Source organism: Podarcis erhardii (genome assembly GCF_964252035.2).
Source record: "Podarcis erhardii genome assembly, chromosome: 3".
In the NCBI taxonomy this organism is placed as follows: domain Eukaryota; kingdom Metazoa; phylum Chordata; class Lepidosauria; order Squamata; family Lacertidae; genus Podarcis; species Podarcis erhardii.
The window spans coordinates 43,778,337-43,791,970 of record NC_138507.1 but is presented as its reverse complement, the minus strand read 5'-3'; the positions used below and the strand labels follow the sequence as shown (position 1 = coordinate 43,791,970).

Here is a 13,634-nt window from a genome sequence, read left to right as displayed (position 1 = left end):
CAGAGCAGAATTTCTGTTCTCATCCTGAAGCAAAGTTCTTAACCTGAAGCACTAGCAGAGTCTGTAACCTGAAGCATATGTAACCTGAGGTACCACTGTAATGAAAACAAATGTGAGTTTTCCTTGTTGTTCATCTATCCAAACAGACGAGCATGTGATTCCTATGGATCCCAGATGGAACATGCAGTGTTTGGATATCATTAGCAATTCAGTGGATTTTGAAGCAGAAGAACACTCAGATCAGCTGCTTATCCTGCTGAAATCACTCTCAAATCGGTGAGTTCATCACACGTGTGCTATATCCGGGATGGGGAAACCCTGTGACCCTTCAGATGTTTTTGGTCTCCCAACTCTCCCCATATGCTTCAGCCATCATGGCCAATGGCCAGGCATGATGGGTGTCGTAGTTCCAGCAACATGTGGAGGACCAATTGGTATCCACCTTCGTTCTGTTATTTTGATTAGAAAAGTAACCGTATTTTTCACCCTATAGGACGCACCGGCCCATAGGACGCACCTAGTTTTCAGGGGGGGAAATCAAGGAAAAAAATATGATTCCCCCCTCCCCCCGCAGCTCTGGGAGCAGCGGACAGGCTGCACACAGCATGTGCACTACTCCAAGACCTTCTTCCTGCTTTTGCGGGAGGTGGCGTAATTCCCCCACCTCCTGCAAAAACCCACAGGAGCCGCACGCGACTCCTGCGGGCTTTTCGACCAGGAGGGAGAAGGGACTGAAACGGCCAGTCAGTTCCTTCTCCCTCCTTGGGGAAAAGCCCCCAAGAGCGGCACACTCTTTAAAGGCTGCGCGGCTCCTACGGGCTTTTCTACGAGGTGGGGGAATTCCCCCACCTCCTAGAAAAGCCAGCAGAAGCTACACAGCCGCTTTAAAGAGCGCCCGGCTTTTGCCTGCTTTTGCGGGAGGTGGGGGAATTCCCCCAACTCCCGCAAAAGCCCACAGGAGGGAGAAGGGACGGACTCTGCCAGTCCGTCCCTTCTCCCTCCTTGGGGAAAAGCCTGCTTTCCCCACCGCCAGCCTCCAAGCCGGGTTGGAGAGTAGCAGGAAGGCTTCGCGCGCCTTCCCACTGCCCCCCATCCTCTGGGGCTGGCCATGGGGGAAGCGCTGCTTTCCCCACCGCCAGCCTCCAAGCCGGGTTGGAGAGTAGCAGGAAGGCTTCGCGCGCCTTCCCACTGCCCCCCATCCTCTGGGGCTGGCGATGGGGGAAGCGCTGCTTTCCCCCACCACCAGCCTCAAAGAGCAGACTCTCCTGGCTTCAGCAGAAGCAACGCGAAGCCTCCGGAGCGCAGGCTTCAGAGGCTTCGCGTTGCTATCGCTGAAGCCAAGGAGCCTGCACTCGCCCCATAAGACGCACACACATTTCCCCTTCATTTTTGGAGGGGGAAAAGTGCGTCTTATAGGGCGAAAAATACGGTAGTTTGTCATTTCCACGTTCTATAATAATGTCTTTCCCTTTTTAAGTTGGTTGATAGTCTATAATTGTCACAGATTACCCCTGCTTAAACTGCTAAAAACAACAACCAACCAACCAACCAACCAACCAACCAATCAATCAATCCCTGGCTCTGTTTTCTTTTGAAAGGCAAATTGTATGTCAGGCCTGGTCGTTGTCCTCTTCAGATCACCACACAAACGCTTCTTGTTCTTTTATAACTTTTTATTGTGTATTAACAAAACAATCTTATAAATGGTTCTTAGCTATTATTCCTCAGAGTCACTTATTTCAGATACCATCTGAGCTCTGCTTCTCAGATATCTTAAATGATAACCGTGTGGGTTTGTTGTGTTGTGATTACAGGGCAATACTGTTTCTGGACCGTGAAAAAAAGAGCTACGTTGAAAGGAGCTTGATTAATACCAAAAAGCCAAGAACTAGTGCTTTGAGGATGTCACTGGAGTTCCATAAAGGTATCTATTGTGTTTCCATTTAAAAATTACTTAAATGAATCATTGATGTTGTTTTTGTAGCACAGTGCTTGGATACAGTTCTGCATTTTCTTTTGGTTTAATTTTCTGCATTATCTTTTGGTTTAATTTTATTCTTGAAATGAAGATCCCGGCAGCCACAGCTCACTGCCACATGCTATTGTGGTGAACCTCGCAGGCTTTTTTGAACTTTGGGATGCCTTCGTGCTGAACTGGGTGAAGTCTACTCAAGGGTCTGTGTCTGATGAAAAAATGTATGAAGTAAGTAGACCATACAAACATCTAGGGTCACCCATTACTTGGACTTTAGGAGCTGTCCACTTACTTTCCCTGTGTTACGGTCTCTGATTTTTTTGTCATACCATTTTGTTTGAAAGTGGAAACCTGGAAAGAGGACATGAAATCCACCTGTCTTTTCCAGTTGCTTGGAGGATCGGGCAAAGTGGTCAGTCACATTCAAGAGATTCCTCTGACTTAGGAATAAGAGCTCGTCTAAAACTGATAAAGGTTTTGCCTAGTTTGAACTGTAGGGAAATAGTGTGCCCCTGTAAAGATACGTACATGCCAGAACGAAGCCAAGGATCCATGAATGATTGCAGAAATGGAAAGCTAATCATCTTCATGCCAAAGGATAAGCTAAACTGCAAGAACTTGAGTGCTACTTCCCATGCTCCAGCTTTCTGTTTTTCTGATCTACTGTAATTTAGGATGTTAGATCAGAGAAATCTGTTTCCAGAAAGCTGTTGTTTTCTGGAGCACAGCCTGGATGGGTCATGGAAGCTGCCTTAAGAGATACTCTGAGCAATGACCACAGGGAGTCTACTTCAGGCTCATAGCTCAGTGGGTGAAGTGCAAGAGGTTACCCTCCTGAGACACCAAAGGTTGGAAGGTGCAATTTTTGCCTAGCAGCTTGTGTTATCCTAGACTTGCACCTTTTCCGTCTCAGACGTAAAGTCTCAGGAATGAAGGTGTCTTTCTGCTCAAACAAGGCCCTTTTGGATTTAAGACGTGTGTCAATTCCTAATGATAAAAGAACAGTGTTCTCCACCTGAAAAAGTATTACTGTGTGCATCATGGGATGGAAGACTCATTTTTTTTCTGGCTTGCCTCTAGATACTGCACTGCTTATTGTGGCGTGACAGGTTTTGGACGATATCGGACATGGTTGCTGTGGATTCCTCTGGCTTGGCACTCCTGTCTCTTCACTGGCACTGGGTTGTGAAACATTTAATCAGCAGGACAACTAAGTTGCTGAGCACATACGAGCAGCAGAAGTATGTTGTCTTTAGCTTGTACACCAATGCATTAAATCTGAAGGCAGCCTTCTATAGGGAAGCTTTTTAAGGTTTAAGGTTTTATTATGTTGCCTCTATATCCTGGGATTAGCAGGTATAAAGTCCCTGCACAGAGGTATTCTTAGTGTTCCCTGTAGGTAATCATATCAAGATGGCTATGTACCATCTATAATTCAGTTTTATTAGCAAACCTGAGGTTAAACTAACCCCTTTCCAGCCCTAGGAGGAGTGTGGGGTGTGTTTGCGTGACACACTGCAGCCGACACACTAATGTGTCGTGACACACTGTTTGCAAAGCTCCGGACTGGGGGAATGAGGTTCCATAGGTTGCTGTATATCCAGGCTGCATGCATGGTTTGATGACCAATCTTACCTTTTCTCAGTTTTCTGTATAAACAATTATTCCTTCTCTTATTTTAAGGCTGCCCAAGGATATTCAGTCTGCCTCACAACAAATCCAGGCTTGCCTAGCCAATCCTGCTGGTGTTTCTGCTAGTGTTAAGAAGCTGCAGAAGTTTTGGGGAAGACCTCTTCCATTCAAGGTGCAATGTATTTATATGTAACTGAGTACTGTTGACTTCTATGGAGGTTTCTCTTTGGTACTACATTTTAGAAAAACTGTTGTATTACACTGCTACCCTACCCATCTAGAGTTATTTAAGGAACTCGTGTCTCAGAGTTACAGAACTACTTATGGATATTTAAGAAGATGATCAAGTGAGTGTATGGATTTAGAAATATAAATACTCTCCTTTCAATAAAAGTTAGACCAGACTTACTAAACACCCTACAGCGAGAGCCATAGTTAAGTGCCATCATCATCCTCATCATAATTTATTATTTGTAGCCTGCCCATCTGGTTGGGTTTCCCCAGAATGCATGCCTTGTGCACAGACGTTCTCAAGATCAATCTTCAGATTCCTGCCAGAAAACCCAGAGAGCTTACTGCCATTCAGTGCACACAGTAGATGGACCAATCAGCTGACTTGTTTTCTGTGTTCCTAGATAGCAGTTCCTAGTACAGGATATCGCTTTTGAATATACTTGCACAGCTATACAAATGCTCAGGCAGCAGATTTTTTAGTAGCATGCTTGTGTAGAAGCTGTGAGACCAATGGGGCCTGGCTTAGGAAATGAAGCAAACTGTTGAGCCTGCCTGTCCTGTCCTGCAGCACTGCTTCTACTAACTGGAGGCAAAAGTACCCACTCTCTTAGACAGAGTACTGCATACATACCAAAGTGTGCACCCTTAGTGTGGGGCATTCTCATGCTTTGGACTTTGGCACAATTGGCTAAACGGTTGACTGCTGCTTGCATGCATATAAATTATATGCACCCCTTCAGTCTTTACAGAAGAGGTCAGCATAAGTGGTCTTATCATGTGTTTTAGTAAAACAAAACAAAATAGTGTTCAATCTATTGATTTGGGAGTTGCCATTTTTATTTTTATTCAACTTATTCAGGATGTAGGAGTAGTGGATGTGTCTGTTCAGTTGTGGAAAATTTCCAAAGCACTTAATGTCCAGGAGCTGAGGCCCACTATTGGAGATGGCGAATGGCAGAAGGAGGTCTGTATTCTGAAAATGGCCGCCACAGAGTGGAAAATCAAGACTGCATTGCTCCAGGCTCAAGGCCTAGTTCTCAGAGCCAATAATTTGAAGGATGTCATTTCAGGTAAATGATTTATTTGTGGTCAGGTGAAGCGAAGAACACCTCATAATTTTTGTACTACAGGTTGCTTCAAGTATATATTTTCATGTTCATATAGTAAGCTTCCGTGTTTCCTGCAAATGAACATAAAAATTCAGATAAAATTCATTTTTCCAGGTTTGTATTTTCCCCCCTGTTATATTTTGTGCTGATAAGTGAGTTTGTTTTTGCCTTAAATCTTATTTTGGTACAAGATTTTAGTTGCAGGCTATTTCTATTATTTATTTCTTTCAGATGAGTTATGGGCTCTGGTGAATCTCCAGCAGTCAAAGCTGAGGGAAGGAGGTGTCCTGCTTGAGCCTCTCAAAGAAAAGCCTGCTGAAGGCAAACAGGTGGATTCTAGTTTGATAACTCAGCTCTGCAATAAGGTGCAACTGTGGCCTGCAATGGAGTATCTAGCTGTGCTTTGGCAGTACAAGCTAACCACCGATTGTATAGCCGAGGCTTCCTTGCAAAGGTGAGGACAAGTTTTCTGTGATGGAGCAAAAGGTTACTGGGATTCATGTAAGGTCGATTTTCCAGCCTTTGCCTTCCTTAAGCTTTTGTAGTCTTTTTATCTTGTGGTTTGCCATGGCTCTGTCAGGTAGCAAATTCATGAACGCACACTCTGAGCTAGAATGTCTCAAGATGTTTTTAAACCTCAGTTCTGCTGACAGAAATGGAAGTAACTTTAAATGGGGGAGAATTTCAGAATTTATGTCTCAAAAGGATTATGAGACATTCTGAACATTTCTGATAGGACCAGGATGATTTTGAATGTGGGAATTTCCTTTAATTTCTAATTGACATGTCGCGTCTTCCCCCTTTCATTATTTTTGTACCTTGGTGTGTATACAAACTATCAATCAGTAGCCACGCCTTTTCATTTCTCAGGAATGGTAGCAGTCAACAATCAAGCCTATGTTCAGAAATAAGACAATTTATTGCTTTCTGCCTTAAGTTTACACCATCTACCTCACAACAGCTTCGAGGCCTTTATTACTTGTTAGACTCTCAAAAGGTAAGAACAAGTGTTAAGTTCAGAAAACTCCCCTTCCCTTTTCATTTTTCTTTTCTTTATTCACATGGCACTGTATTCTCCAATCCAGGACAGAGACCCGCAACATACAAAACAAGGGAAAATGTAATATGATATCAAAGGGGGCTGTATTATAGTGCTCTCCACATTCTCATTATCAGTGTCAAACACCTGGGTACTTTTTATCTCTATTATTATTATCATCAGGGACGTGGGTGGCGCTGTGGGTTAAACCACAGAGCCTAGGACTTGCCGATCAGAAGGTCGGCAGTTCGAATCCCGGCCATGGTATGAGCTCCCGTTGCTCGGTCCCTGCTCCTGGCAACCTAGCAGTTCAAAAGCACGTCAAAGTGCAAGTAGATAAATAGGTACTGCTGCAGCGGGAAGGTAAACGGTGTTTCCGTGCACTGCTCTGGTTCGCCAGAAGCGGCTTAGTCATGCTGGCCACATGACCCAGAAGCTGTACGCTGGCTCCCTTGGCCAATAAAGCGAGATGAGCACCACAACCCCAGAGTCGGCCATGACTGGACCTAATGGTTAGGGGTCCTTTTACCTTTATTATTATCACCATTATTTTCTTTTTTGTCATTCATATTTTGAGTAATTTATGTAAAGAATTAAAAAATCAAATCAACATAAATTTAACTGTTGGTCCCTGAAACGTAAAACTTGTGCACACATCATTAGAATGCTAAAAAAGAGGAGGCAAACATTGAGAGCCTCTTTAATTCTTCTGTACTTTCGTCCTGCGCTTTTAGGTCTCTGCAGAAGAAATTTCTCTCATGTGGTCAGAACTGGTGAATGCTGCTTTAGTAGCGTTTTGGAGCAGTGTCGTTACTACAAATCCAGAGCGCTGGTTGACCTGGCAGCCACTGTCTGTGGAAGAGAAGAAGATGCCCAAATCTCTCATGGACTGTTCTGCTCAGGTTTGTGTGAGGAAACTTGCATTTTTCAAAGGGTTATGGTGAGACACTATTGTCAGGGCAGGAACTTACTATATGATAAACTATTTTATGGAATAGTGTAGGACCTTCAACAAAACAATGCACTGCCAAGTGCTCTTGTTCACAATTCCAGCCAGCCATGCTTTCTTTTAGGTTGCTCCATTCCATCACCTCATTTAAATTTTTCCTCTCCTAATTGTGAGTCCTCTCTGCCCACTGAGCATGCTCAGTCTTCACTCAGTTTTCCCTGTTACAATTTTTTCTGGAGATTTTTTTTGGGGTGGGGTGGGGTGGAGTGTACTTCTGCAGGTATCGAGTTTCCTGCAAAGTTTCTAATAGTTCCTTCTTGTGAATGAATGGTGCCATTTTGATGTTATATAGAGAATGGGTTCACTATTCATTCAGAGGATTGAAAGTATTCACTCCCATTGCTTGGAGTGTGAATTAGGTACTAGAACTGATCCCAAGGAAGGCTCTGCTATTTATAGCTTATGCAGGTTTAAAATACAGCATTAATATAAAATAAAGTGTTAATGCTCCTAAAGTGCTTTTGAGCTGCCTGTTAAGCAGGAGATGTTTATGACAAGCTGCAATCTGAATAATTCTTCCATACAACTGATGCTAAATTCAGAGGAGCTTGGATTTGCTTTTTAAACAAAGCTTGAAAAGGAGCCTGAGAACTTGAACAAAAAACTAAACCCATTTTTGATGCCCTGTCCAAAAATCCAGCTGGACATTTCATATTTGAACGACTTGTGCAAAATTAGCAAAGTTCCTGTCAGTATGTTCACTTTTGTTTGCATTTTTCTGTAGTGGTCAATGAAAGTCATTGATTGGAGGCAGTGCAGGAGATAAAGGAACACAGTTGAGATGAGTCTAGATTCACCCCTCCCTATCAAATATTTTGATTATCAGAATGCCGGGGGTGGGGTGACAGGTTTTTCTCCCACTGTAGAGGAGAGGTAGACAAATAGCACAAACCCTGCATTAGAAGATGGGGAAGCGTCTTTTAAATAAACTTAATTAGGAAATATATTTAGCAAAATTACAGATTTTGGAATTATCTTTTATTGCTGAAGGTAGAGATTAGTTTAGTGCTTATGCACGATATTTTAAATACAGGTGGGATGTTGGTTTGGAAATCCTGTTTTGCATCCACCTAACCTGGTGCACTACTTAAATTTCAGCGACTTTCAGTGGGTTCCAATGTTTCAATGATGATGATGTTGTTTTTTGGTAACATGTTCCCCAAAATGTTCTGACACTTCCAAGTCTGTGACCTGCCCATTTAAAAAATAAAATAAAATGTGGAAACCTTTATCAATGCTATAAACATATGTTTTGATCTTTATTAATTTAGGGTGTGGGTATTTTGAGTCGAGCAGTTTTCTCCAAGTGCCTCTCTGAAATTCTAACTAGCAGCAGCAAGTGGAGCCAGTGGGATGTGACCGGTCTCCCTGTCCTGTCCGCCTCCAACGTCACACTGGGAGAGCGGCTGGAGAGAGCACAGCAGCTTCAGGAAGTCAGCACAGCTCTGTGGACCAACTTGCCCTTTTCTTCCATGGCTGAATTTAGGTACTATATTAAGAAACAAAGCCGGAGGGGGGGTCAGGAGAGATAGATGCTTTGTACCCTTAGTTAACAGCTGGTCTTAAAAGAGAAGCACACCTGAGGATGGGGTGGATGGTTGGCTGGACTCCCCGCCCTACTGTAGAGATAGCTCTCTTGTCTCTATGTTGGCAGCAGAGGCCTAGGGGATACCTATCCAGTAGCCTGATTAGGCTCTAGGGACTTTCCAGTTGCAGATCTCTTCTTCATCCTTATTTGGAACATCTCTTTCTTCTTTCAGGTTTACAGATTCCAAGTTCCAAGGTGTCATGTTGCATAGGCAACTCCTAGTTCTTAAAGGCCTGGTTCCGGCAGAACAGCAGGAGGAATATCTCCGGAACTGCAATAAGGTTTCCTCCAAAAGCCCAGCGGCATTTCAGTACATTTGCAAAGTGCTCAGGGATGCTGCTGCCCGGGAAATATTGCCTGAGCAGATCGTCTGCATCTGGCTGACTTGCTTGCAGCAGTTCTTTGGGCATGAAGGAGGACTGCAGAACTTGCCCGAAACGGCTCGGCGAGGCAGTCTCTGGGTCAACCTAGGTCTCCTGCAGATCCAGCTGTGGCTTCCACAGACCCAGTATGATCCAGCGGTAAAAAGAGAATACAAGCTCAAGTACGCAGAGGAAGAGGTGAGGGCTTGGGTTCCCTTGCCTTGTGGCTAATGGGATTTTTAGGCTTACATCGACATTTCAAATCTTCAGATGACTGCTAAACTATACCAAGCCACATGAACAAATGTAGTAAGATTGCATTGGAAATTTGCTGTCGTATGAGACAAAACAACCCAATAACATGGTGCATAACTACAAGTACTAGGGCGGGTGCAAGATCTTACTCATTTTTCAAAACAGAAAATGAGTCTCTGCATAGTCATGTAAAACCCTACAAGATGAATAAAGATATACACAGATATGCAAATTGAGCACAGGTGAGGAATCTGTGCCCTTCTGTGTATTGCTAGAGATCAGCTCCCTAGACAATGATGGTCACTAGTCATGGGTATTCAGAGGTAACTGGGGTGGTGGTGTATCTAACAAAATCATCCCATTTGTGCAAGGACTTCCCTTCCCTCTCCCTATACCCCTTCCCAATCTGCTCCAGAGAGTTTGGGGAATACCAAAAACAGGTTTGGGTGTGTGGGGAGGGGGCCAAATTCATTTATCCTTGCCCAAACACGACAACTTCATTGGAGACAGCCCACTGTTTCTAGACTTTGAGGTTCCATTTACCTTTCATGGCTTAAGACCCTTGCTGTAGACTTGCAACATACAGAAGGATCTGTAAATTCTCAGTACACAAGAATAGCTCCTCCTCCACTCAGTTGGAGTGGTGGCAGAGTTTTATCTTGAATAAAACTTGCGTGATTTTTTGTTTTTTGTCTGACGCCTTCAGCTGCACCATCTAGAATGTGAATGGAAGACGCACAATCTGTCAACTCAGTTACGCACAGGGAAAGATCTGGAAGATGAAGCCATCAGCCATCACAGTCACCCTCACATTAGGTAACTACAAGATTCCCTGTGGCTTTGGAATGTTGTAATGTTTGCCTCCTGTTCCCAAATTTGAAAAGGTAATTGTAAATGGTCACAGTAGTCCAGTGGGCTGTGGGTTCTCAGAGCCTTGGGTAGTTGCACTTAACTACAGGATTCTTGTTTTCGTGACTCTCAGTTTGCTGTTTGCATGATGAATGATTTGAGGCAGGGGTGGGTGGATTGCAAGAACAGGTGTGTGGCTCTTGCCATTTGGTCCCCATCCATCTGGACACAATTTAAAAAGCTTGCTTTTGTCCAGTGTACCTAGACCTATACAGAGTTGCCTGAGTTCCTCGTGGCAAAGAAAAGTGAAGCTATATAAATAGTCAGGGTGGCACTTAATTTCATCATGGCAGCAAAATAATTTGTTCTGCTCTTGAAGGTGGCTTTCATCTAACAGTTGTTGGATGACCCTGATCTTTGACCTTTTGCAACTTATCCTCTCTCAGGATGTTACGCCAAAGAATCCAGAAGCTGAAGGACCAGATTGCCAGCCTCAGCCAAAAGCAAGCCTATAGACCACAGGCTCCTTCGTATGAGTCATTGTACAAGGAAGTTCATCAGTACGTCAGCAGCATTGCCCAGACTTCAAAAGTCCAGGATCTCGTGACCCGCCTGCTGCAGTTACTCCATTTGGATAAGTCTCAGTCTCTCCAGATGGTGCAAAACGTCCTCAGTGAAGAGGCAGCCTGGCAGCAGTCGCACCATCAGTTCAGGAAACGGCTGGCAGAGGACTATGCCGCCTTCCCTGATGCAGTCGTCCCACTGCAAGCTGCCATTTTGCAGATGCAGCATGGCCTAAGGCTTGTGGCTTCTGAAGTCCATAGGACGATGTTCAGCAGTTTTGTCTGCCCAGCCAAGCTTGGCACTCTGGTTGCCTCTCTGCTGTCGTTTCCTTCCGTCAGCGCCACTTTCCCCTGTTACCTTTCCCACGCAGATGCCTTGTGCTCTGTGAACGCTCTGGACGTCCTTCATGGCCTTAAGAGGCTGTCTCTGAAATACTCCTCTGAGGATGCTGATGGGGAGCAGAGGGTATGCCTCACCCAGGAGCAGCTGCTGGTGAATGCTTTGTTGTTTCTCCATTGCCACGTGCTGTCCAAGGGAGAACTGGACCACAAATCTCTGCAGCTATTTAGGCATTTGTGCCAGGTATGGTGGTGCTATTTAAGCAGCTACGTTTTTTGAGCCTCTACCTTCATTCTCTCCTTATTGCTCCGGCCAGGGGGGGACATCTTTGGAAACTTAACTTAAAATGTTACGTAGACGCATTTGGCAAATGAAAGCAGGCCACTTTAGGAACTGTTGCTCTGTTTATTTATTTTTTATTTGCTTTGGCCCAGAAATACCTCCCACAAGTAGAAATATGCTTCTGCTTGTGCAAGGCAGCTCCAAAGTTCTCCTGGTTTCCCTGTCCTCCTGCAACCCTGGTTCCTCACAGTGCCATTCCAGAAGTTCCTTTGATCCTCACAAGCAGCTATTCTGAGAGCCATAGGGAGGGAAAGAGCCAAGAAAAAACCCCATTGTGTGGGTGGAGTTTTGCTTTGTTTATCTCTGATAAAATACAGCAGGTTGGATCTCAGTTGTTTATAGAATGCTTTTCTGGTTGCACAAAGTGTTTCAAAACTGATAAAACAAAAAAATCAAGAAAACCCGGTAATAAGACAAAATGGCTGCAGAAACTTCTGCCAAAAACCATCTGTGAAAAATAAATCTTGACACCCTTGGGAGAGAGAAAGGTGACTGGCCTAATGCTCACTGGAAAGAGGGGTCACAGCTTTAGAGCGGCCAGTATAAAAGCAAGCCTACAGGCTGCAGCTCTGGGCTTTTTTTCTTGCCACAAAAATGGAGCAGAAAACAACGCCTGCTTGACTAGGCTTCAACATATAAGCGGCCTCACGCCACCATATGTTTACTGCGTGACACATGTGGGATTTATATGCACAAGTCTCTTATGGATTTCTCAAGATGAGCGGGCTTTTGTTTTTTTGCATTCTATTTCTTAGGTAATTATAAATGAATGGGATGAACAAGAGCGCCAGGCCCAGGAAGAGGAGGAACAGAAGAACAGTCTTTACAGATACAGAACCAAGAGCCACGGGAGTGGCCTCAGTGAAGAGGAGGAGGAAGAGAGAGAGTTCAGGAGGAAATTCCCTCTGCATGAGAAGGTAAACAACTTCTGCTTTAATCAGAAATTACGTACAGAACTTTATTCTGTTTGTGTTTGTGCAGCAGTTTACATATTCAGAAAGAAATACTGAAGTATCAATAGTGTGGCAGCTGGGAGCTGGATGAAATGGGATAGGGGCAGAACCTAAAAATGTTTTTAATTTCACTGGAAGTCAGTATGTCCAATAGCCTAACTGCCAGAATCCTAAGTTCACATTTCCGCTTTGTGTTCAGTGAGCCATTGTGACATTATTTGTTCTTGTTGGGAGAATACACAGTGTGAAGACTGAAAAAGCTCTCTGCACATCTGGGGAAAGTGTTTATAGAGCTTTGAATGGTAAATGGGGGGGGGCTGTGTTACGAAACACTTTCAGTTTTGGTTGTAGTGCTGTTGCTTGTGTTTTCTTTTTTTGAAAACAGTAAAAATATTAGTGTAGGAGTCAGGATAATAGAACAAAGAGGCTTGGAAAAAGGAATAAAATATATTATGTTGCAAATAATTATAAAATAAACAATTATTGTACAAGCATTTTTTTTACTAACACCATAAAGAAGGTTCCCAATAGAATACAGAGCAGATAATAGAGCTGCAGTGCTATGGCAAAACGTACAGTATAGCTCCTCTATTGCCACAGAGAGGTGGCCACTTTTTTGCTTCCTACCTGGATGTGTGTGGAGCCCAGTTGTGCTCCTGCAACTTCTCAAATGCCCACTGAAGCAGGATCTTTAGTAAAGCCTGGCTCGCTAGACGACCTGTGGGTGCATAAAACTGGTTCCCCATGTTCTGAAGAGCTGCATAGTAAGCAGTCATGTGGTTCTTACCAGCCTGCCTTGTTCCATGCAAGCATGTCTTTTGAAATTGGTGAGCTTTGCTTCTGATCTTAAAATACAGTGCTGCAAGTTGTCACTAAAGACACCTTTCAATACGATTTGCAGGATTTTGAAGATATTACAGCAGAGGCGAGCCTTGAGGGGAAAATGGAAATGAATGACGGTTTAGAAAAGGAAGCAGTTTGTGAAAAAGCCCTTCTTTCTCATCACTCAATGAAAACAGTCATGACGATTCATCAGCAGCTGTGCCTTTACTTTGCTCGGTCCTTGTGGTATCAGCAAAGCCTGTCCTCCCATCAGGCGAAGCATCATTTGAATACATTCCTTTCCTGTTACCAGACTGGTGCTTCGCTGGTAGCTCACTTCTATCCTTTGATCGGTAAGGATTTTTCGTTTGTGCTTTCAAGTATGCTGTGCTTCAGTGGCCAGAGAAATCCCATCCTTTTGAGGGAGCCATAGAATCCCCCCTCCAATATGTTGCACAAGTGTGTGTGGCACCTTCCTATCTCTTACATAAGCTAAAGTGCTCCCTGCAGCATACCCATCTGAACATGGCAGCGCGAGGCCATTAATAATGGGCAAGCTGTT

The 13,634-nt window shown here is 44.0% G+C and overlaps 1 protein-coding gene across 1 annotated transcript in view; it reads left to right on the top strand.

Moving 5' to 3' along the window:
- MDN1 (midasin AAA ATPase 1) overlaps nt 1–13,634 on the top strand; it is a 94,196-nt gene that overhangs the window by 44,974 nt on the left and 35,588 nt on the right. The window contains exons 51-65 of the mRNA XM_081857568.1: nt 147–276; nt 1,815–1,924; nt 2,070–2,203; nt 3,056–3,216; nt 3,659–3,779; nt 4,701–4,911; nt 5,182–5,404; nt 5,821–5,947; nt 6,724–6,891; nt 8,270–8,484; nt 8,759–9,146; nt 9,910–10,019; nt 10,499–11,198; nt 12,053–12,214; nt 13,152–13,425. Of these exons, the coding sequence (XP_081713694.1) occupies nt 147–276; nt 1,815–1,924; nt 2,070–2,203; nt 3,056–3,216; nt 3,659–3,779; nt 4,701–4,911; nt 5,182–5,404; nt 5,821–5,947; nt 6,724–6,891; nt 8,270–8,484; nt 8,759–9,146; nt 9,910–10,019; nt 10,499–11,198; nt 12,053–12,214; nt 13,152–13,425 (3,234 nt within the window). The remainder of the gene's footprint in view (nt 1–146; nt 277–1,814; nt 1,925–2,069; nt 2,204–3,055; nt 3,217–3,658; nt 3,780–4,700; nt 4,912–5,181; nt 5,405–5,820; nt 5,948–6,723; nt 6,892–8,269; nt 8,485–8,758; nt 9,147–9,909; nt 10,020–10,498; nt 11,199–12,052; nt 12,215–13,151; nt 13,426–13,634) is intronic.